The 24,596-nt window shown below is 41.4% G+C and overlaps 2 protein-coding genes across 2 annotated transcripts in view; one reads left to right on the plus strand and one right to left on the minus strand.

Annotated features, from left to right (window-relative positions):
- Window positions 1–5,260: 5,260 nt before the first annotated feature.
- On the minus strand, window positions 5,261–12,498 carry CLRN3 (clarin 3). The gene is made up of 3 exons (XM_069863995.1): window positions 12,147–12,498; window positions 7,934–8,113; window positions 5,261–5,661 (listed from the first exon to the last, which is right to left on the minus strand). The coding sequence occupies exons 1-3, from the start codon at window positions 12,373–12,375 to the stop codon at window positions 5,387–5,389; spliced, it is 684 nt and encodes a 227-aa protein (XP_069720096.1). The 5' UTR covers window positions 12,376–12,498; the 3' UTR covers window positions 5,261–5,386.
- Window positions 12,499–20,582: 8,084 nt separating this feature from the next.
- Window positions 20,583–24,596, plus strand: part of PTPRE (protein tyrosine phosphatase receptor type E) — a 107,382-nt gene continuing 103,368 nt past the window's right edge. The window contains exon 1 of the mRNA XM_069864392.1: window positions 20,583–20,647. The gene's annotated coding sequence lies outside the window, so the exon portion shown is untranslated. The remainder of the gene's footprint in view (window positions 20,648–24,596) is intronic.

Raw genomic sequence — 24,596 nt, forward strand, 5'->3', positions numbered from 1 at the left:
CCCAGTATTAGCATTTCCAGTGCCACCTTCTTTTGAAAGCTAAGACATAGTTTTAATGCAAAGGTTTTAACAGGTGAGAGGTGAAAAGGAAGAGAGGAGCTGTTGATCAGCACATTTCTAAGGCACTGGCAGGACGCGTGCTTTCCCAGTTTGCATCATACCTCTGCATTTTTCTGGGTGCACGATTAAATGGTTAATACCACTTTATGCAATGTGACTTTATTGCAGGTAGGAGTGCTAGGTGGGCTCAGGAAGAGAGAAGGTACTTGAGCAGTAAAAAGTACAGCTGCTAAGTTGGTGGCTATTGGAAACCTGGTACAGCAGTGGTCTGTCTTATGAGAATAAAACTCTCATATGCCACTCTAAAGCTCTTCTGTACATTTTGATGCCATAACTCCTTCAGCTACTTTATGTTTGAGCAGCTGTCCCACATAAAGAAAAGGCAGAGGAAAAGCTACAGTCCTGCACTTTGCACCCAGTCAAAGTGACAAATGCTGATGTCATGGGGTGTGTGGACACTGCTCAGCTGTCCCATGGTGATTCTGCCTTCAGGCTCCCTTTTCTCCACTGTCTAAACCTGCCACAGGGCAGGTTTGAGTAATATTTATTATTAATTCTCCAGTACTCCTATAATAAAAATCATTAGTGTGTTGGCGATACTGCATGTGATTTAGAACATCGATTGTTAATTCTGGCAGTTCTCCTGCCAGCAGAGATTTTTAAATAGCAGGAGCCGGATGACTCTTTAGCAGAATAGCTCCCAGGGGCCAGGGATTGGTTTTATTGACTGAGTCTCTTTGCCTGTGGGTAGCAGCAAAGCTGCACTGGCTCTTTTTTCTATAATTGTGAACTTAACTAGCTTCTGATGTGCTGCCAAGTAGATATTCCTACATCAAGAAGTATTGCATTTGCCTACTGTGAGGTTTGCAATGTGTCTTATTAAATATTTTCAGCTGCTGCTAAACATTAAGGTAGCTGATAATTTACCAGCCATTGAGGATTGTCTGTGTTTTCAAAGAAAAAGCTGCCTTTATTCAGCATTTCTACAGTTTTTGAATTTGTTGTAACTTTTTATCCAGCATAAAACTTTTTAACTGAACCATAAAGCTAAAACAGATCTTGCATAAATAGGAACCAGAGCTTCTGCAGTGGGAACGTATTATCAAATAATGCTATATATGATTATTTTAACTATGTTAGTTCCATCGTGTTCACTTTAGAAGAAGCATCCAAGTCGCTTATTTAGCCAGAGCCACTGTTATGTATAGGTCAGTATGTACTAGGAGCTATGGGCTGCCCTGGATTTCTCCTTTAGGGGAAATAGAAGGAAAAGAGCCATTTTATGCCTGTTGGAGGGAGGAGCAGAGGGGTAGTGCTGGCTGCCTTAGTGGATAATCCTCCTTTTATTTCTCTCCAGCTGCCAAACTCCTGGCAGGGCTTTGCACAAGCTGCTGTGAGTCTTGGGTTCCCAAGCATGTTGCAAACAGTGTGGAGCATGCAGAATTCATCCTGCTCAGCTCTGGACTTGCAGTGCCAAGGGTGCTGGAAATGCCTGGCCAGAGGGCTCAGCTCTCAACAGAGGTGGATGTGCTGCTGCCCCAAGTTACATGCTGGTGTAGGACTCCAGCTCACTTTTCTGTGTTTCCTAGCTGCTTTCAGACCTGAGGTGCAAGGCAAGGGAGCACATTGCAAGCATCCTGCCCTGGCCCCAGTGAGCTTGGAACTGTGGAAGATTCATCTCTCGGCTCATTTCAGCCTGGATTCTCCCCTCAACCTGATCAGACACAGCTCCTGGTGAAAAGCAATGAGCTTCAACTACTGTCAAGTGATGAATCTGTAAAATTACCCTTGGTTTAGATAAGATGGGAGCTTTATTTTTCTTTCAAGAGTGCATCAAGCTGACAGTGCAGGCTTTTTTTTCCTTTTTTTACCTAAGGGTAAACTGACAGAGTGTGTCCTCATTAACTGTACTGAACACAGTTCTATTCATTTAAAAGACTGTCTGGTAGGTGAGAGCCAGACCAATTCTTTTTTGATATCCTAAAATTTAAGTGCAAGGTTGGATTGTGTTGCATCCTTTCTTTTTTTTTACCTCCTGTGGTAGAAGAGGCTGTAACACTGATGAACAATCACTTCTTAGTGAACTTTCGAATGAGCAAACAGATACCTGGACAGTTTGACTTGCTCTTTGTTCATCCTGATTATCTGCCTGCTAGGGCCAGCCCTGTCCTGGATGACTCTTGGGTAGTCTGCTTTCTTCTTGGGAGATGAGTAATTCCAGAGCTGTCATATTTTGTAATTTAACTTGCAGCAAGTACTTCCAAATCCAGGCATTTTCCAGGCGTATCATAACTGACCCTTTTGTGGCCTCATTATAAAATACTGTGCTGATTTCAGCTGGGATAGTTTATTTTCTTCCTAGTAAGGCAGGAAATGCACAAGAAGCTGTAAGGGGACACAGCTGGGACATATGTCCCAAACTGATCAAAGGGATATATTCGACTTTCGGGGTGATAAGCAGTTGTGTTGTGTATCATTCACTTTGTATATTCCTCTGTTGTTACTGTTATTATTTTTCTCTTCCTTTGCTGTTCTGCTAAACTGTCTTTATCCCGAACTGTGAGATTTACCCTTTCTTTTTGATTTTCCTCCCCATCTGACTACAGGATAAGAAACAAGAAAGCAGCCATGTGGTCCTTTGTTGCTGACTGGGGCTAAATCACAAGTAAAATAGACATTCCCATGGCACATAGCGCTTTGCTACCAGGGCTGTTCTAGCATTGTGGAGGGAAACACAGGGAGAAAAGTTTGCACCATTTTTTTGCATTTTCTCCTCTTTGCATTGTTGCAGTTGCTCTCCCAGTGTTTCCCACTGCAGTCCAGATGTGGTTGGGCGAGTTCATCCACGCCAGAGATGCGAGCAGCCACTTCTCAGGGCTTAGTACTGTGGAAAGCTGCTTCTTCAGCCTGCTAAATCTCCATCAACATCTGCAGAAAGTACGTAGCATAGGGCAGAGAGGATAATTCTGAGCTTGAAAAAGGAAGTCTTGTCTTTAATTAGAAAGAAAACATTCAGCCTATCAAGGTAGACTTGTTAGTCACCTACAACTTTAACTACTATGCAAATTTATTTTTTTTTAGTGTTGTAATGATTTTGATACATAGCTCACATCAAAGCAGATGATCTCTTACTACCCAGTGACTTTCTGACAACACGTGTCTCCGATGCTTCACAGCTGTATCTGTCAGCAGACAAGCATGAGACTTGAGACTTCCAGACTGATTTTTTAACAGATCTAGGTGGTTCAAACAGGCACACAAAGGTGGGGATGTGTGGAGTTGGGTTTTTTCCTGGCTTTTCTGTGTGAGTTAGTATTTCAGTGCAATAGAAATGCTCAAACAACAGTAAGCCGCTACTTTTCAAAGCAGGAACCCCTGCTCCTCCAGTATTATCCTATTATGACGACTTTGTTTCTTTGTGAGCAAGAGCCCGGTATAAGTGTAATTGTATTGCATGATGGATGCTGGCTGAGTACAACAGTGACAGATGCATGCTGAAACTGTGTGAAAATTTTTGCAGCCAAAGCAAAACTGGCAAATGTTTGGCTTTCTGCCAGCTTAGCTTGCGGGTGCACGGTATCTGACGGTTTAACTGCAATGTTTACAGCACTGAAAAGCAGTTCTAGGCATGGTTCTTGTCAGCAGTGGAGAGCAGATAGCATCTCTTATTTTGTTGACCCATACAGCCCCTCAAGTCTTAGAAAACCCTCTTATTTTTTTAACCCACTCTGCCTTCATCATACTTTTTTTAAAATGCTTAAGCAGTATGGAAAAGGCCTCTCTTCTGATTCTTTTGAAAGAGCACAGCTGCTAAAAGTATTGGGAACTTTAATCCTGGAACTTTGGGTTTTGCCATAAATAGTGAAAAGTCACCTCCTGTATCCTCTCATCTCCTCTTGCATCGTAGGACAGCTGTCAAGCATGACTGGGAAATCGTAGTGTAAAGGATAAATATGCAATAATAAAATTGTTCTGCCAGCTGCAGAGGCAGGGAGCAAAGGCGCAGAAGGAGCTGATCACCATTTTGCATGGGGAACTTCTCTTGAAGCATGTGCACTAAGCATGATTTTGTGTGATGGCATCTGTCCCAAGGTGACATTTGTCTGCTCACATTCCCTTGCGAGGACAGGAAGGGAGCTTCCCACTTCTGTGTATTTCTCCAGTTGTGTGTCTCTGTGTGCATATTAAATACTAATTAAACTGGGCACGGGGATAGAATGGCTATAAATCCTCACTAATAAAGCCCACTGTTTGGCATTTGTGTTGACCAGGTGACAATCTGGTGTAGCTGGTGGGAAAGCAGTGGCCACACCTGCTCAAGGTGCAGCTTTGCTGTTTGCTGTGGACAGTAATCAAGGTTTATAAATAGCCTTAACCAGGATCTTGCTAACATTTATACAAATTAATAGCTTGCAGATACTGGGCTCCTATACTGTCTTCTGTAGTCTGTGACCTCTTGCTACTGCTTGTAGTCTTGTAGTCCTCTTGCTGCTGCTGCCCTGTCTGCCACCCCAGCCATGGACAAAAGCACTGAGCAAAGGAGGTATGGACAGGGTGCCTGCTGCTGCTGTTAAGAGCTTTGATGCAAAGGCAACTGGCTGCAAGCAAGTTTGTCCAAGTGCTCACACTCTTGTTCATGAACAGGAGCTTGCAGGTGTGGGTGTGGGCATCAGGGCGGTGCCATCGGGACTGGCAGGAGGTGATCCCTAAGCAGGGAAGGGGCAGGGGTAACAATCACAGAACAAAATGAAGCATCAATACCTTAGTGACCATTTTTCATCATCTCCAGAGTTCCTAGTATTTGCACCGTTTCTGCCGCTTGAGTCCCAGTTTACATACACAAACAAAAAAATGTCTCTGATTTTCCCATTTGGACCCAAAAGGAGAAGCAGAAATGCATTCATAGGTGCTGATGTTGGTATAACCCTGTGCAAAACTGGGGCAGCCACTGCGAGACTGTCCTGTGGTCCAGAAAGCAGAAGGTGGGAACCAGACCCTCTGTACTGCGTAGGTAAGGGGCTGGCAGCCTGCTTGTAAAGGTGCTGGTAGTTGTACAGAGGGGAGGAACCCCTTCTAGGAGTGTACTTTCACATCTCTGGGGAAGAGCATGAGGTAAGTTGCATGAGATCCATTCCCACAGGATAGTGCTGCCATCATGCTCATAAGTATTAGACAATTACCTAACATAAAGAAAAAAATCAAAATGCTTTGAAGACCTAACAGGCTGTTTTGTCAATTGAACTATAAATAGAACTTGAGTTTTAATGGAAATGATTAACTGTGATTGTCCCCATTAAATAGTTGTTTTCCTCTTCAGTGGGCATCCTTAAAACAGAATGACGTCTTTTGGTGCATTTTCAATGGGTCTTTCCTGTTCTTTCTTCTTGGAATATCTTGCATGATCATAGAAATAGATGATGATGATAGAAGCAATGTTCAGTAAAATGATGAGCAGCATGATCCAATATGAATATCCGTAAGTGTGTGCAGATTTTATATGTGTCTGTGGTAAAGAAATACATCCATGGGCCAGTTCTATAGATAGACCATTCCCTTCGACATTCACGGGAAAAAGTATCATGCATATAAGTACGAAGATTCCTAGAAGATAGAAATATAAATGTTGGATGTGGAACTGTAGTATTATTTTGTAGCTACCTGTAAATAGTCCACTAAAATTGGTTAGAATACCCAGACTATGACAAAAATTAAACTAATGTTTTTCCATTAGTAAAACATGAGGGTATTTAAAGAATTTTTGTCCCACCTAATAGTATCTGACAGGTGTTTTGACATCGGTAACTATATCTTCTGCTAAAATTAATGGATTCTTACTGACTATTCTTAGATAAGGCCTTTTAATGTAATTATATTTCATTGAATTTAGTGATGAGGAATATAACGTATTCACCCTTGGGTGATTTGTGGAATGCCTATTTGGTATGAGCCTGAATTCATGGGGTGTGCAGTGTCACAGATAGCTACCTATCAGATAAAACCCTGAGGAACCTGGTCTGCATTCAGGGTTGATCCAGCTTTTCTCAAAAGCTTAGACTTAGAAACTTCATGATCTTTCCAATCCGAATTATTCAACAACTCTGTGATGAGCTAAAATGAGACATCATCTTAGATCTGCATCTATTTCCTATAGCTTTCTAAATATAAGTGCAGTTCAGTTACTTTGACTTTTAGCTAAATAATATATTTACATCTTTGTTTTATAGTGCTAACAGAGTTACAGCCTCTGAAGATTTCTGTACCTTCCCTCCAGTTACACCACACTACAGATGATTCCACTGACACAGGCTCAAGCTTTTGCAGGACACTGAACTTTTGGGCGATCTAGTAGGAGAATTGGTAACCTTCAAGATACACTTGCACATCAAATGATGCATGATTTTTCATAAAAATATGCCCACGGCAAAATAGATTTCCAGGTCATAGCACTTAGAGGGCTGTAAAAAGTAACTGTAGTCCCTCAGTCAATATGGAAATTTACTTTCTCACTAATATTTATTTTGGCAAGCCCGTGGTCCTTTCATTTCAGGTCAAAGCTTGCAGATTCACACCGCATAACAGGCACTGGGCTCAGAAAACAAACAGCATTCTCATGTGATGAGACAATGGTTGTCTCAAAAGCTGAATAATTCTCTAACCAAGGCTTCTGTTCATTTTTCTTATCATGTTTCAAGGCATCCACAGCTGTTTCAGCATTTATCTTTGTACGCTGTGCTAGCCACAGCTGGAGAAAAAGAACTATATTCCTCTATATACTCCCTGTAACTAAGACTGTATGTATAGATGTGATTCCCTTTCCACCAAGGGCTTATTTAGGGAAAGGCTGCTTGCAGAGTGTGGCTCCAGGACAGGACATTGCTGTGGGGGTACATGGCTCAAGGGAGAGCAAGCTCCGGCTCCACCAGCGAAACAGCTTTGGATCTGAAGAGCTTTTGAAGGACAGAATGCCCATGCTGAAGCATTCTATAATCAGGTGCCTTTAAAGAAAATTTTCTGACCACAAACCTAGTGTTAGAGGAACACATAATCCTCTTGAGACAAATTGAGTGCGAGAGCTGGAGTCATTAGCATAGCAACATGAAGAGGGTGGGAAGGTGTGTTAGGAGCAGCCGCGCTCGAGCCAGCCGGGTGAATGAGAGGTTATACCTCCAGGGAGCTGTCTGACAGAGTTCACATTTCTAATATGACTCAGTGTCTCCACCATTTTTTTCTGCTTAGGGAGTGTTGAAACTTATTCTGATCCATGAAATTGTTCTATGGAGAGGGAAATAAATTTTGCCATGACTCAGTCCTCCTAACAGCTGCCCTCCCCCCTGTTAATGCTGTTGTGGATGTATTCAATTCAACGAATTTTTTGGAAATTAAGCTAGAGTACATCCTATAGATTAGACCTGAGGTCTAATTTGGTACGTAGGTAACCAAATAACAAATACACTATAAATACCCTAAAATAGTGACATGAGTTTTTAATGAGGTTGCAAATTGCACTGTAGTCACATCCAGTGCATACTTTTCTGTTATGGTCTCATTCTGTAGTTGTCATCTTACAGTTTTTCAATGTGCATCATGCATGAAATGATGCTACTCCTGCTGGGGCTTATTCACTACCACTTTTGCTGCCAATGAATCTAGATTCTTCCTCCTTATCAGTATATTAATACTATTTTACTGGTACTTAAAAGATAGTTTGCAGGTATCTCAGCAGACAGAGTTAAAAACCAAAACAAACTGAACAGAATACTTTTCCAAGTATTCCCTTTTATAGATATATATTTCTTAATCTTGGAATTGATGATAATGCAGTATTTATCTGTATTATGAGCCAAAAGTGGTCAGCATGGGACTCATTACTCACCACATAAGGAATTCCAGGTATAGACTCCAATGGGTCCCAAAAATGTCTGGTAGGGATTACTGACAGCGTTAGTGCAGGTAATTCCAGAACTCAGAAGAGAACTCAGCAAACCAAGAACCAGAATCACAATAATTGCAGTGATTATGCTTTTCGCCTTGGTGTTACTCAGCTTATCTGCAACTGAAATAGAACAGATCAGTACTGATAATTAGCCTTCCCAGTTCAGATGACCTTATCACTTACTGGCATTCTTGTAATTAAAAGCTGATAATTGAAGATCTAGCTGATAGGTAGAGATCTGTCTATAGCAGGCACAGTAGGTTTGGACACAGCACACAATCCCAAATCCAAGATAGGATGAAGATACTTTGGACTCATCTAAATGCATTGCTGCTGGTCTTTCAGGCACACTAACTTCCAGGGTATCAGGTTGGGTAGTAAACTTCTTTCTGAGTACTTCTGTAAATATTTCTTCTTGACAAGGGCAGACAGAAATTTTGTGCCCAAAACACTGCAGAAAACTAGATTTTCCTCTGCCCATCACTCCTGAGATGTCTGGCAACCTCTGCAGATGCCCTATTTAAAACTTGGCTCCAATTGCTGTTTGTTTCCTTTTAGTATAGTGGCATCTCCTCACATGGAATAAATCTGACAAGAGAAACAACTTCTAAAAGTCCAGTAAAAGCTGTTAGCCTTGAAGGGTCAGGTCCATTTGTAGGACAAATATAACTGAGCATGCTCTTTCATGGACAGTTGAAGCATAGTTGAGCCAATGTTTATATTCTGAACTAGATCTGTCTCTTACCATTTTTTCTTGCAGAAAAAAACCATGATGGAGACTACTTGCTCCCTTCTTTTCAAAGAAAGGAGCAACTCCTGCTCTTTTTTTTTTTTTTTTTTTTTTGTGAGTTGTCTCCTGTGCTCAAGGTCTCCACTCACACATCTTAACATTCAGGATCCTGGTGTCTCTCCTTTTTGTTCCAGCTTACAATAATTTACACACATCAATTGTTGCCTAGTGTAGACATACCCACAAATATATACATGACTGGCCATATATACTTGGCACATATAGTCAGCCCCTCCAAGATTGTAACCAGTTTTGTTGGTTTTGCCTAAATGGTTCTAGTTATTTGATATCTTGCTGATAATGAGACAGAAATCTGAATGCAATATGCTTGAAGTGTAGGTGCAGTATAGATGCTTTAAATATATTATTTTCCTCCTTTCAATTTAAAGATTGAAAAAGCAACTATAATGTGCCTGGGGCTTCCTTATCCTATAACAAATACAACGTTTTCGAGATCTATTCCAATGAGTGTTGTAGTAGGCCACCACCTGCAAAAAACCTTCCTTTCTATGCTTCTTTTAATACAAAACCATTACAGTAGAGTATTCAGGTGGTGCATGAATTGGAGAAACCATAGCAGTATAAATATCAACAAAAAAAAGTAAAAAATCTCATAAAAAGAAAATAAACACTCATAACAAAAAAAAACCAAACTATTGGAAATAAATGAAAAGGAGAGTTTCTCTCTCATTTTAACACATTATTTCTGATAGAAGTTAATTTCTGTTTAAGCAAATGGCAGGTAAGGATGTGTTATGGAAATCAGATGCAAATATAAGCAATTCTCCTAGAAGAACAGAAAAGACAGGCATTCAGGAGACATCACTCAATTAAATGGAAGTGAGCACACAGCCAGTTGTACCACGCACTCCTGCTGAAGCAGCCGTACTGCCTGGGCATTGTCTAGGTTGAGAAATAAGTCTGGAGCCAAATCAGACAGGTTTGTGTATTTCCCCCCTGGCAGCCTCACTTAAATTTACCAGTCCGATTATCTCCAGAACTGTCTGGCTACATCCATTGCACCCCCTAACAGATCTTCTTTAGCTCTGACAATGATCTGCAGCTCATGTGATGTAATTCTGTCAAACTGCAGCTATGGTAAGTATGCCTGCAATGGTGCAAGGCTAAAGATTTTAAATAAAATGCTGTTTTCATGACAGTGGATATTCATTTTCTAAATAAAGAACTCTACGCAAACTGAAGGAATCTACAGTAGCTGAGCTACTTGAATGGGATCAACAGTAACCCACAGCAGGATAACCTCAGCATCAGTGTAAAATAACTTAATTCCAGAATGAAAGCAGAGTTTTTTGCCTTTGCCAGGTCTTTCCTTCGTTTTCAGTATCTCCTTACCCCCACCCCCATATTTAACTTTTGTATGGTTGAATAGAATTTCCCCAACTTTTACTGAACTGTGAATGATGTCTAGCTGACAGCTTGGAGGTCTTTTCTAAGCACTGCTTATCTGGCAGCTCTTACAAGGTCTACGGTCACTTAGGATACATAATGAATTGTTCATATAGGACAAAAAAACCACAACAACCAACAAACCAAACAGCCTTCAACCTAGTTTTCTACTTTTCAGGAGATCCCGCAGCACATCTGGAAATTGATGATTATGTTAATGAAGTTCCAACAATTTTTAAGCATTTATCACGTATTTTAAAAGTTAGAAAGTTAATTGATTCCTCTCTGCTACAACAAATTTCAAAGACATCCTTGTGTGCTTTTGGCCTTGCTGGTTGCCAGTAGTTTATAAATCCTCATATTACAGGACTCCTTGATCATGCCTCTTCCTGCACCTTGCTCACAATTTTTATGTGTTTGACTCAGAAACAAACAAAGCTGTAAACAAGCTATTTTACAGACTATTGCAGAGAGATGGTTCCCTTCTAAGACAAATCATTAAAACAGCTAATGAAGCCTTTAAGGACTTAAGTTATTAAACAACTTGTAAATTCTACCAGATCATTCTGCTCATCCCCAGAGCCTCCCGAGTAGCTGTATTGATTTCTTTCATTATTAAGGTCATTCATGGCAATCTGTTAAGAGGCTACCTTGACCAGGCAGTTCATGCACCGTGCAGAATCCATGTTCCTTTGTTTGCCTTTCATCTTTATGCTTGGAAATTTCTTTTAATGTTGTGATTTCCAAAATAAAAAAATGTCTTTGTAAAAGCTGCTGAATGGCAATTAATAAAAGCCAACCTGGACTACTGCTGCCAAGTACTCTGTGTCCCCAGGCTATCATCTTTGAATTACTCTCTCGTGATATCTGTTCTTTTCTCACACCCAAGTATGAAAAGGCCATTGGAGAAACACATTCAGGTTAGAGTGGAGGAAGCACAGCACTTCATTTTTCTCAATTATTCTGTGTTTTTTAATTATTTAACCATTTTTTATTCTTTTCTTCTTCTGTAATAGTTCTACTACTGAGGGTAAATACCAAGGGCTGCAGGTGCACAAAAAGTAAAATGTTTCCTATCAATATAAGCTACAGTTTAATTTGAATCTACTGGATGGTTGCTGAAATGTTATTCTAAAAACCTTGTTTCCAAAATTCATCTCAGAGATTGTTTTTAAATTTATGATGACAAGGAGTCACCTAAAAATTGTGCATTGTGTAGGGGAAGAAAGGCCTTATAAAAGATGATAAGCTATGTTGTAATCCATACTTCACAGTCTAGCATAAAAATAAAAAAAGACAGGAGCAAGGATAAGGTTTGAAAAGACTAACCAAATTGTTAAGTTTAAGAATAGCGCTGAAAAATGGAGTGATGTGCTTTTAAAGGAGGAAATAAAAGGAATGCTTTCGTTAATGTGTAGGCCAAACACATGTATAAACACCATATCTACCTTAATAATTGTTTTATGTGTTTTGTTCTTTCTCTTTCAGCACCCCCATAAAACTTTCTATAAAAATGATGCTAATTTGATTGTAGGTGGCAAAATGTTTTAAATCAAACAGTTTAACATAACAACATTGGAAAAAAAAATCCTGGAAAGTGAATTAGGCTTCTAATCCTTTAATAAAAGGGTAATTGAATGCTGCTTTTCACTGCTCACTGAAAGCTTCTGAAAATCAACATTATTTTTACATTAAGTTCCTATTTTGAATTTTTTCCTTGTTCCAAGGCATAGGCCAAGATCACAGGCAATTAGAAGAAGTTGCTGTGACAAGAATGCTGTAGCATTTCTGTGCTTTGTGGGGGATCTTATTTTACACCACTTAACTCCCCAGATTGGTTTACAGCTCTTCTCCTTCTCATCTAAGGTATTACAGTCACAGATGAATAAAAGAATGAGCATCAGCACCTCCATTAGCGAGAAGGCACCATCCATCTCCAGGTGTAACATCACTCACCTTGGAAAGTCTTTTCTGAAACCTGAAGTCCCATATCCACAAACTGTTCACAGGTACCTGTAAAAAGTCCATAGGTGAGGCTGACGGTAACACTGGAGTTTGTGTGAGAAAAGTGAACCTCACTACTCATCCAGTGCTGAGTCGCCAGAACAACACAAATCATCACAAAAGAGCAAACACAGGTTAAAAAAGCAGATGCAAACATGGTTGTCTTTTTTCGGGACGGCATTTTGTCAGATGGAGATTTTCCACCAGCGCAGGGAATTTTCTCTTTAGTTCAGCTTAGCATGAGGTTGTTTCCTCCTTCTCTCTAACAGGGATCTGCTCTCTGTGATAGCAGAAAGCTTCCCTGGTAAACTTTAAGCAAACAGCAGTGGTAATAAAAATGTAAAATAATTGAACTTTGATCTGGACAAAAGGTGTTGCCATAGTTACAACAAAACCAGCTTGGCAAAGGCTGGGAGGAATCATTGGCGGGTGGTTTACGATTGCCTTGCTGACCCATAGCTTGTCAGATCACAGCTCTGGAGACACCTTCTGGAGCCTGACGCCTGCAGGGCCATGGTTCCTGGCTCCCCTTACTGCGGTCTGGGAAATATTTTACTCCCTGACACAATTTTCTGGCCTGTTCTTTCTTTTTCTTTTGAAAGGCTGATAACCAGAGTGGAAAGCATTTTTGCTAAGTCTGTATCTAGTCTGTATCTAAAGGTATTATAGTAAAGAATAATAAAATGTTCCTTCTCTGTTAAAATTCCCAGCTTTCTTAACAGCTACTCAACTATCTCATTAGACACCTTTTTAAATTCTTTACGCTGTTTGTGAAACCACTGGATTGATCTTGGCTTTTGAGAGTAAGGAAATTCTGTCTACAGTCAATAGATAATTTTCTAAGGAAGAGCCATAATTCTTTATTAAGTTTCATATATTTTCATACAACAACTCTTCCTTCCCCCCCTTTTATTTTTATTGACAGGGAGGAAACAAATACCTTAAACAGGGATTAATTTCAGTGAAGAAGTGGATATGTAAGAAGAGCAATACTAAAGACAATCTGTTCTGGACTATAAAGCAAGAGAATATATTCTTTTCTTCTGTCCAAATTAACCTAAAAAGAACCTAAAGACAGTACCAATGTGAATTCAAACAGAGCATGAATTGCTTAATTATAAGACTGAATCCAAATTTCTACAGTTTGTGGTAAACCAGGCACCAAGGTACCCATTTTGTTTGCGTGAAATCTGAAACCTGAATTAATAATCTATTATTGGGATAAAGTAAAAGAGATTCCATTAGCTTTTATTTCTATTTGTTATAATGTTATTATTGCATATTATACTCAAGTCATGCTTCTGGATCATCCAGCTTTTCTAATCTTTGGAAAGTGCTCTGTTTTAACAGTGTTGCTAAATAAACCTGTTGAGGTATCTTCCTGAAGCTTGACTGGTCTGTACTGTAAAGACAGAGAAAGATTAAAGGTTTATGAATTTGGAATAGCAAATAATTTAAAGTTCTTGAGAGGAATTTCTTGTTTGTTATACTGTAATTGCTCTAGTGCTGATTTCTTGATTCAAAAATTTAAAGCAGTAATCACATTTGAAATCAGTGTATCTTATTTCTGTGATGTACAACTTGTCTTTTATATAATAATGTCTTAGTATTTTTTTCAACTTATATGTGACCTTTTGATATTTTTGGTGTCATTGAAATTCTATGTTTATTAATAAATAATTTGTATAGTTCATATATGTGCTTAATATATGTACATGGCAGAAGTTAGTCAATATATGATTTAAGCACCGAAGCCCAAAGGGAAGCTTTCTGCCCCTTTCAGAGAAGTAAGAAACAAGAGACAAGAGAAATGAGAGACCTGCCTCTCATTTTCCATCCAGTACCTCAGTTAAATTTTAACCATAGCAATATGAGTAAACTTTATTGGACCAATCCACCACCATAGCGTAATTAATCCAACGATTCCGTTTGCAGGGTAGTCACATACAAAGCCCATAGTCCAAGTATTTATAGTCCAAGGATATTTTTTAATAACTTGAGGTAAAAATCTGACAGGCTGCCAATAGCCCTTTGCTGTCAGCTGTGCCACTTGGCCCCTATGAAACATGTTTAAAAATATATACGTTTAAGAATTGATATTTGTCTTGGTACTAACTTTGAGGGAACAGATTTTTAGCTGCTGCTCAGTGGTCCTCCTTTGGCAGACTTGAGAGATCCAAATTCAAGTGAACTGTGCATCCATGCCTTTGAAAATGCTAAATAACAGAGACTAAGAGCTGTAGTAGAAATCTTATTGAATTATATTTAGTTTTCCATGACTCAGCTCAAATTTTTGTGGCTCAAATAATTGAAGCTCTCCTGAGGCCAGGGGAATTGCTCTGTAAATAAGACCTTAATTTGCCTTTTTCTTCCCTGTCACCTTGAAGTTAATCTATTCCCTGCTGATAGTACAATTTCTTGTGTCTTTTTTTCTCACAACTACCTAAAATGTATCATCTAACTTGTAATGAAAATTGTAGTTTGACATGACACAGCTCACCACTTGAGAGGGAAAGAAGAAATTGGTTTCCTCTGACTCAGAGAAAATGTTTCCCTATCAGCACCCTACTGATTCTGCCCCCACTAATAGACTCAGCCCTGCACAACAGTCAAACAGAAAAATCACAGTAATTTGTTTTAAAGGTGGAGTCCCTGAGTATTTATCTTCTGCTTATGTACAAGTTAGTTTGCATTAAGTAACCAGATATGCAGACATATAAAATGAAAGCTTTTATTTGCAACATTTCATAAATACTTTTTTTTTACATTACAAACATGTTTTCATGTATTAAAAAAAAATAAAAATCACACAGTGGTTTGTTGCTTTGCTAACAGCTCCAGATGATACCATCATCTCCCAAGGGATGCTCTCTCCTGGATGTGGCAGGGAAGGTCCGAGGGCTTGCTCTCAACTTGCTCCCAGGTAAGCGTGCTCAGCTGCACTCGACAGCAGCCAGGAAAATTCAAGGTCGAGCCACTGCAAATTATTTTCTTTTCTGCTGCAATCACAATGTTTAGTGATGGTTACTGGTGGTTTTCAAAATTCCATATTTAGTTGAAATCTTTTATTTGAAAAACAATTGACGTGTGGCAAGATGATTTAGCAGTTGCATAGATATTTGTGAATATCCTTGGACCACCCCTATGGCACTCCCTTGTATATTGCACAAAGATTTCACACCCTTTTTTTTTTTTCCTTTTCCATTTTCCATGTCTAATTGCAGAGGAGCTCAGCATCTGAGATGGCAAGATCCTTGAGCTGTATTTGGCCCCACAAGGGGTCAATAAAGCCCCACAGGAGGCAGATGTACATGCAGCATTATAGGATCAAGCCATGGATTACCAGTGTTGCCTCTACCTCTTCTAAGATGGATAAATTGTAACTGAAACAAATTATTATAAAAGAATGATAGAATGTTAAGAACAAGATTGATTTTTCTCTGGTTGCTTTGCAGACAGAGTTCTGTGTGGTGACTGAAATTGGGATTTGTTTATCCCTGTTGGACTGAATGAGGGAAATTGGATAAGACATCACAAACTTTATTGTAGCTGGAGATGAAAAATTTGAAGCTCAACTGAACTGCAAAATTATTGCAACAACTGTTTGGGGAACCTAGTGGGATGCGACCACAAAATGTTTTGTGTAGCCATACCTTCTGCAGTGGATTTGTACTATTCCATCTTCTGATTTCATTATTCTCCTGCTCTGACCTTGTTTTTACAGCACTATTGAAAAAACCCCACCCCAAACATGTTTTAGATGTTGTTTGGACTTCTTCCCAGAAAATGACTAAATCTTCTCAGCTGAGAACTCCATTGCTAGATAGTTATTGATTTCTGAGATCAGACGCTGGAATGTATTGGTAGGTGTTGGAGTGGCAGCTGGAATATCGTGCTGCCACCAGTCCCTCTGGAGCAGCACCCTTTCAGTCAGCAGAACAATGAATGGTGGGTTCCACCTTTAAAGAAAAAAAAATGGAAGATCCCAAAGCTACTGCACTGGTATCTATGCAAGTGCAGTGAGCAAAATCCTATATTAAAATAATTGCCTGCTGCAAGAGCATTCCTCAGTTTTACCATTTAAGCAAGCTAGCTGTGTCTGCTCAGATATCTTAAGGCACAACCTGTGTTACTCTGGAATATATTCACTGTGTTTTGTACTCAGACACCTGAAGAGGTGATGGCCAAATACGCGTGGTCTTGGGAGAGAAGGAAAAGCCATGCTCTGCATCTCCTCCCCTTGCCATGAGCATCTCCTTGCCCAAATGGGAATGTTGCTTGCTTTATGTGGCAACTGCAGGGGCAGCCCTTGAAATTGCCTTTATTAAGGATTTTGAGATCAAGAAATTGGACAGAATTAAGTTTTGATAAGAAATTAATTCTTCTATTGGAAAGTTTATTTTCTAAAACTTCTCACAGAACACATGCCAAAACAGGTGAAAGAAACCCATACCTCAGCAGCATCTCACTGAATATCTGACCTCTCATTCATATCCTTTCTCTCTTGTAAAATCCCTGGGGGGAGAGGGGTTGACCAGAATGGCATAGGTTGTTCTGGTAAAACAAGACATTTTAAAATAAAATGTTGAAAGCATACATACATTTTCCATTTTTCTTTAACCCTGCAGGTCAGTTACTGCAGTTACTAAAACAGCTGAGCTTCATTAACACCGCTAACGTGTCTGAAGGTATCTTTTTTTCCATACCCCAAAACATGACTTGCAAAACTTTAAAATAATGTGTTTAGCTGTTAAAAAGCTTCTGTTGTTCATGACTGAGCAGTGCAAGTTGAGCGGTCAAGTATAGTCTATTGAAGAGCAGGGGGAGAAAAAGCCTCTGGCCTTGTTAGAAAGAAAATGTGGCCTTTGCAACAATTTCAATTTAATAAAATGTGTCTTTGAAGCTCTGTCAAGGTTTGTAATGTTTAGAACAAACCCTGAAGGTGGAAATGGAGTGAAGAGCTGGCTTAAATTTATTGCAATTTCTGTAACAATTATAAAGATATGTAGACTTGAATACTTAAATATATTCCTAGATGCTCATAATTTCAGATTCCAAATGTAAAAATCTTAGACAAATACCTCTTTGAAGTCACTAAATTAGCTGCCACTGGGATATTACATATTCTCACACTTTTGCCTAATTATCCATACATTAGATATTTTCCTGTATTTTGAGGCTGAGATACATTTGCAGTTACAGTCACGTGTCTGTATCTGCTATTTGCTGTGCTGCTTCTGATTTTCTGTCTTCTTCAGTATATTTACAATGTGCCGTCCAGTTTGTCAGTGAAGAGATGGATCTATTGTGCTGCTACCAAAGATCCAGTAGTCGTTCCTCAGCAAATACAGAAGCCTTGTAGATATTTATAGAGCTTTTGTCTAAGTGAAGGGTAACGGTAGGATTCTACTTGGTATCCCATGCTTTAACAAGACTATAGATGCTCCTCCTATGTGACCACATATTGTCTTTTGGGTTCACAGGCGTTGTACAGAAAGCGGGACACATCATTTTATCTCACTCGCTGATATCAGGTTCACTGTTATGCTGGGATACCTGAAATAAATTTTTGGTGCTCAAATGTTGCCTATTTTCTATCATATATATTTAAGCTTGAAGCCGAGAAGATACTGTTTGTAACACAAAGCAACAAAGTGTCTATAATTGTTCAAGGCAAAGCTTCTACCACTTCTACTAGAAAAATATTAGTTCCACAGCAAAACTAGGGATGCAGGTGTCAGGTCCTGCCAGAAGCTGTCGGAGGTCCTGTGGCTCCTCCAGCAAATTGGAAGCAAGGGTGAAACGGCTGCCAAAGAGCTGACATTCCTGAGAATATATTTGATTTGTGATGGAAAAAGAGGAAAAGACAGATATTCAGTGGACTGTGAGGTGGGTAAAGAAAAGCCGCCGTTGGAGATCCGTTGGGCTAAACACAGAGACACATACCCATTACCATCTTACTTTTGCTACAGTCTTTAAGTCTACCAATTTCTTAAATTTATTTCCTGATGAAGCAAGTAAGCTCTGCCAATGTAGCTAAATTGCTTCAAATCCCACAGCAGCTTCATTTTTCATCCTCTTCGCTTTCTTACCAGCATAAATTATCTTCAGACCTTCTCTGGAGAGCAATGAAAATGGGTTTGAAGACACTTTATTCATCAGATCCCCAGCTCCTAGGCTCTGCAGAGTTTTTTTCTGGATAAAGCACTGTACCAGAGAACATCACACGACGTTGTTTTTCTCTAGCCAGAAACTGAAGACAAAATCAGCCTCGTACCTACTCAATCCTGTTGGCTCCAGCTTCTTAGTGTATCCTGAGAGACATCAGCATCATAAACCCAGGCACAGAATATCCTTGTGACTGCAAGAAAGAGGAGCTAGGAAGGAACACTGATGTGAATTAGCAAGACTACATTGCTGTAATGTTGTAGCAAGAGCTATACGTAGGACTTGAGTAGAGGGTGCTGCAGCAAGAAAGACTCTAAGTTTCTTTTATTAACTCTCTTTCTGGGGTTTTTTTAGACATTCCTTTACCTACAGAAAACCTCTTCCCCCAAATAATGTATTAATAACTATAATGTGCCTTTTCATTTGTTCTTTATTGTACAACTTTAGCTTCACATTTCTTTCTTATGCCTAATTAATTTTGTAACTACTGTATAGTAGTACTTTTAATTTCTGTGCTAATAGAAAATATGGTAATTTTACCCAACATGTATAATAACTCCATTTATTTTATTGCTTGGATATAAGCAGTCATTTAAATTAATATATGATTCCTTGCAAATGGTTACTAGTGAGAAAATTGCTGACTGCAGTTATTTGATTTACAAACACATTCATTAAAATCAAACGCCTTCCTGGTACTGTGCCCATTTGCACTGCTATGTCTGCTGAAAAATCTCAACATTCTACTAAATTGCTGTTTCCTAGTCAACATGATGCCGAAGGGACATAATTAGGCTACGATTAAATTTTCCGCAGAAGATGCAAATATTCACAGATGTTCTAATATTTTGTTTTGATGGTCTTTTCTTACAATCCCTAATTGTCTGGCATCCTTTGGTACATTTAAAATAAATGTGGTGTACATGGATATGGGTTTTGAAAATTACATATACAGGAGGCCCCTCTGGAGGAGAGATTTCTTCTGCAGGGAGCTTTCCCTGTTTGGGGAGAGGTGGTATCCTAGGACTGGAGATAAAAGAAAGCAAGACGTGCCTTCAGACTCCCTGATTCTCGCCTTCCCTTCACTAATCCCCTCCTCCCTGCCCTACTTTTCAGCCTCACGTTTCTATTTTGGGTTTCACCGTCTTGATTCATCGGCCCCGTGCAGCCCAAGCTGCTGCAGAGGTTTCTTGGAGGGGGAGGTGGGTGCAAAAGGAGAGAAGAGCCTCCTCTTGCCTGGAGAAGAGGCGGCTGAGAGGAGACCTCATTGCTCTCTACAACTACCTGAAAGGACGTTGTGGAGAGGAGGGTGCTGGCCTCTTCTCCCAAGTGACAGGGGACAGGACAAGAGGGAACGGCCTCAAGCTCCACCAGGGGAGGTTTAGGCTGAACATTAGGAAAAAAATTTTCACAGAAAGGGGTTTTGGGCACTGGCAGAGGCTGCCCAGGGAGGTGGTTGATTCACCTTCCCTGGAGGTGTTTAAGGCACGGGTGGACAAGATGCTGAGGGACATGGTTTAGTGTTTGATGGGAATGGTTGGACTCGATGATCCGGTGGGTCTATTTCCAGCCTGGTGATTCTATGAAAAGGCTTCAAGCTCGTTCCTAACACTCCAGCTCCAGTACCACAACAGCACATTAATTGTCCAGGTGAGCAGGAAAGAGAAGGATCTCGGGAGGGTGTCTGGTCTTTATAGAGGAGTCCCAGATCCCTCCAAACTGTATTACACAGGTGATGGTGGGGAACGAGGATGCCTAAGGGGAACTCGACACCAAACACCTGGACCCTGTGTCCCTCAGCATTGGAGACAAGGAGAAATGAGACACTTTCATCACGCGTAGGTCTGAACTGTGGCTGGTGTAGTAGTTGCGACCGTGGTGAAACTTAGAAATTAGAAACCAAGTTTGAAACTTAGAATCGTAGAATGGTTTGGGTCAGAAGGGACCTTAAAAGATGGTCAAGTTCCAACTCCACAGGCAGGATCGCCTTCCCATTTTCCTTCGTTTGTGGGGATGGTTGTTATCAATCTGTAACTCCTCACCCGGAGGATGGAGCTGGGGGAGGATGGAGCTGGGGGAGCGCGTCGCTCCCTCCGCCGCGATGCGGGCGGTGTCCGCCAGGCGGCGCCCAGGGAGGGGAAGCAGGAGAAGAAGGAGGAGGAGGAGAAGGAGGCGGCGGCGGCGGCGGGGAAGGGAAATTTCCTGCCTGGCTGCCGCCGCCCCTGCCCGGACACCGGCTGGGCGGCCGGGGAGGGGGGCCCGGAGCCTTCGAGGGAGCCGGCGAGGTGAGCGGAGCCCGGCGGAGGGAGGGGAAGAGGGAGGGACCCGCGGGGCAGCGGGCCGGGGGGATGCTGCGGCGCGGGGTACCGGGATGCTGCGGAGAGGGGGATACAGGGATGCTGCGGAGAGGGGGATACAGGGATGCTGCGGAGAGGGTCACGGGGACGCGCTGCTGCCGTCGTGGGACGGGGGGGACGCTGCTCAGTGCGGGAAGAGCCCCGTCCCTCCGCCGCCGGGTGCAGAGCGGCATCCCCCGCGGGTGCGCCTCGGGGAGCGGCCGGTGTTTGCCTGCTCCTTCCTTCCTTCCTTCCCTCCTTCCCTCTCCCCGTGGAGCGCACATCCTCGGGAATTACCGCTGGACAGGGCTGGGCGCCTTCCCGTGGGAGCCGAGAGGGCAGCGAGCATCCCTCGCGTCGAGGCGGCCGGTGGGGATGATGAGCCGGGCTGGGATTTCGGGTGATGCGACCCCCATAATTCGCTAGATTCCACCCCATCCAGCTGGGAATCGCGGTGTCCCGGCTTTCAGGCTTTTCCCCGAGTCCCAGGATGGAGCTGACGTGTGAACTTAAGCTCTAAAAAGCCTTTTGCCTCCTGTCAGAGCATCCACACAGTTTTCCTCCAGCTACTTGCGAGGTGAGCGATGTTCGCGTGTCCAGGACCAGCAATCGAGGGGTGATGTGGCTGTGTACAAACTCTTTTACTCCCACTTGGGCAAGATGAGCTTTGTCTAAAAACAAACATGTATTGGCTTGGTTTTATCTTGTCCGGCTGGTTCACGCTGCCAACAACGCGATGCCCTGGCAAATGCTTGGATTTAGCCCAGGGAAGGGGGTCACGGGACAAACCGGTGTCGGTGCTGCTCCCCGTGCCCCCTTTGTGCTCTCCGGTGGCCCCTCCAGCAGAGCCTCATTTGTGGCGAGGCTGGGGGCTACCCAGCTCTGCTGACAAGGAAAACACCTGGTTGTGTGGAGGCAGGTGTAAATCCTGCAGCTGGTGAAAAACTTTTGTATGGTCCTTATCCAGGCTGTGAGGGAGAAGTCAAATGAGAGTTTCATTCAAAAAAATCAAATATATGACTTCCCGAAAAAGAAGTATTGTGTTCCCACCCGCTGCTTATGGTTTTCTTTAAAATGCTGGTAAAAATAATGTCGAACATCACAAAGATAATGTAAAGACAAGTTTTAACTGTATCCCATTATTGGAATTTCTTTAGCATTTAATTGTGATACTGACCAGTGTTTTTTATTTAGGATAAGATGTCTCTGGTCTCCTGGTGGTTTATTTCCATAGAGTGAGGTGATTTGCTGTGCGTTCAGCTGCGTAGCTTGTAAACCACCACCTGTGTCTGATTTATATGGGGCAGAGACTGCTAAGTTAAAAGAAATGCCACCACTTATTGAGTTTTTTTTTTCATAAGATGTTATAAGCTCTCTGGGAAAACTTGGAAAGTAGAAATAAAGAGACTGAGAATTGAAAAATATTTATAATGTTCATGGCAATCTTAGCTTTTGGGCACATTGCACTTTGGGGCTTGTAAAAAATTAACTTTTGATGAAAATTAATGACATCCAGCTGGAAATTGTCATTTTAAAGAGGTTTGGGGCTTTTTTTGTGGATATGATGTGCTCTCTTTATCCAGAAGGCAGGTTAAGTTCCTGGTTTGCTTTGATGGGTAACAAATAAAACGGTGTAACCTTTGATGTGGGAAGATTCAGATGGTCTGGGTTGCACAGACACCATCTCATTCTTGCTGGAGGTGGAAGCTGGGCTGTGAGGAGAGGAGTCCCTAAGAGGGTAATGGTCCCTTATTACGGTCAATGATGCTTGGGGCCTGCAGAGCAGCCTCGCTCTGTTCTGTGCTGAGGGGCAGTGGTACTTTTGCCCTGAGAAAGAAAAGGGGTAAGAATGGAGGTGGGACAAGCCTGGGGCTGAGGTTTCCTAAGACAAGCGGGAACGTGCTGGTGTGGATCCAAACATCACATATGGGGGCTCTGCACTGGGGAGAGTGGATGGGAGTTAAACTAAAAACGTTTGTTTTCTCAAGTGACAAAACTGGGTGTTTTAGAAATGTGGGAGGAGAAGGGAAAGAAAATAATGTGAGAAACAAAGTAGCGTGGGTGTTTGATTCCTGTAATTTGCTCTGTCTGCTGACAAATAAAAGAATCACATAGGTAGTGTGTTACACCAGCCATCCTTGCTTGCTGTGCTTTGACTAACATATTTAATATGGTATTTAATGTATTCTCCCAAGTAAAAGGTTAAAATCGATTCCTTGTTTAAAAACAATATATGCTTCTGACACCTTTAATAAAACCAGACATCTTTATATATCTCAAGTCAGTGTGATGCGTCTGTTTGGACTACAGTGATCTATCCCAATCCTGTGAAATGAAGGGGCAAAGACAGTGTTTTTCTCACGTGTGGGTCCTAGTTTGCTTTTGTATCTTGCTATCTTTCCCCTCTTCAACTCCATGTTTATCTATCCGTTATTTAGCTCATTCACTCTTTCTTCATCTATGGGAGTTAGTGGCTGATCTCTGCCAATACAGCTGTCTTGAAACCCATTTTTCCTTGGTCTTACTTTTCTTCCCCTGCCCTCCATTGCATTCCCAACTCTCCTGCTATACAGCCTCGGCAATGTCAGTGCACCACGTGGGCTGAATTTATTGGAAGCTGGAAGGCGATGGTTCAGGGACTCTGCAGGTTCGAGATCTGTGCAAGACCTTTGTTTTCCAGGCAGGTTGTAATGAAGCTGGAGCAGAGGATAGGCAGAGCTGTGGTCCTTGCATTGCACAGGTTAAGTGGGCTCTTGCATGTTCCCAACTGCATGGTAATAGAGGTAGTTTATGGGGATATTGAAGTTTGTGTTTTCTTGATTGCAAAACCTGCTTTTATTAAATATGTTCATTGATTGCAAGACACCTGCCTGGCAGTGAGCCCATCATGTGCTTTTTTTTTTTCTTCTGAAAAACAATTTGTGCCATAAGTTGTTGTTGGTTTGTTTGTTTTGGTTTTTTTTGAGCCGTTGGTTTACAGAACAAAGCTGTGGACCTGTTTTATTGACTGGACTGGTTTTCAGAGCATGTTACAGGAGTACTTCGACCGGTGTGCTTGGTGACCTTTTTCATATAAGAGGCTACATGAACAAAAAAATTGGGTGAACATGGGTTGACAAACTGCAAAGTGAAAAAGAGCCGTAGGAAGTCTGCGATGCAATGCTGCCGTGTCACAGCTGTCCTTGGTTATTCTGAGAAGTCAGCTTTGAACATTATCGGTAAAAAGCTTATATGCTACTTCATGTTTGATGATGTCCTGTAAATGTGTTCACTAAGATTTTCGAGTAGGTCAGTTGTACTGCAGCAAAGAGCAAAAAGTAGCCAAGGCAAGTATTGAGTGCTCTATAGGATGAAAACCAGGAAGATACAAAGGAATACTGAATGTTTACCTTGCTGATGTGAGTGGATTCCACCCTGCTCAGTGAGGCAGCGGGAGGTTCTGCAGGATAAATTGTTCAATTACATAAAGCACCCAAGGATTATGTTTGTACCTCCAGTGAATGATACTGTCATTTTATAAGTGTGATATTTTATTTCAATGCCTGTTTCCAAAATACTCTTCAGCATAGATTTATGGCAGAACTTAACACCAGCTAGAGATCCTGTGTCCGAAGGTTATATCGAAGCATTTGAAGGCCATCAGCAATGAGTGGAGATGCTTTAGTGGAAAAAGCATGCCTTTATATAGAAACATCAAGGTGAATGACTTTATATCTGGAAGTACCCTGGAAATATCTCAGGAAAAGAATTTGGCAAGAAAATGGGTTGTTTTGCTAGAAGACGCTGTTCCATCAGTGTCAGGGGTGTTGGGAAGGAGGGACCGGCTGAGCAGTGGTGGCTGATAGCTGTGTGGAGCAGAGGTGGGGGAAGCTGGGGTCTCATTCCTGCCCAGAGCAAG

This window comes from Phaenicophaeus curvirostris, chromosome 9 (genome assembly GCF_032191515.1).
Source record: "Phaenicophaeus curvirostris isolate KB17595 chromosome 9, BPBGC_Pcur_1.0, whole genome shotgun sequence".
Classification (NCBI taxonomy): Eukaryota; Metazoa; Chordata; class Aves; order Cuculiformes; family Cuculidae; genus Phaenicophaeus; species Phaenicophaeus curvirostris.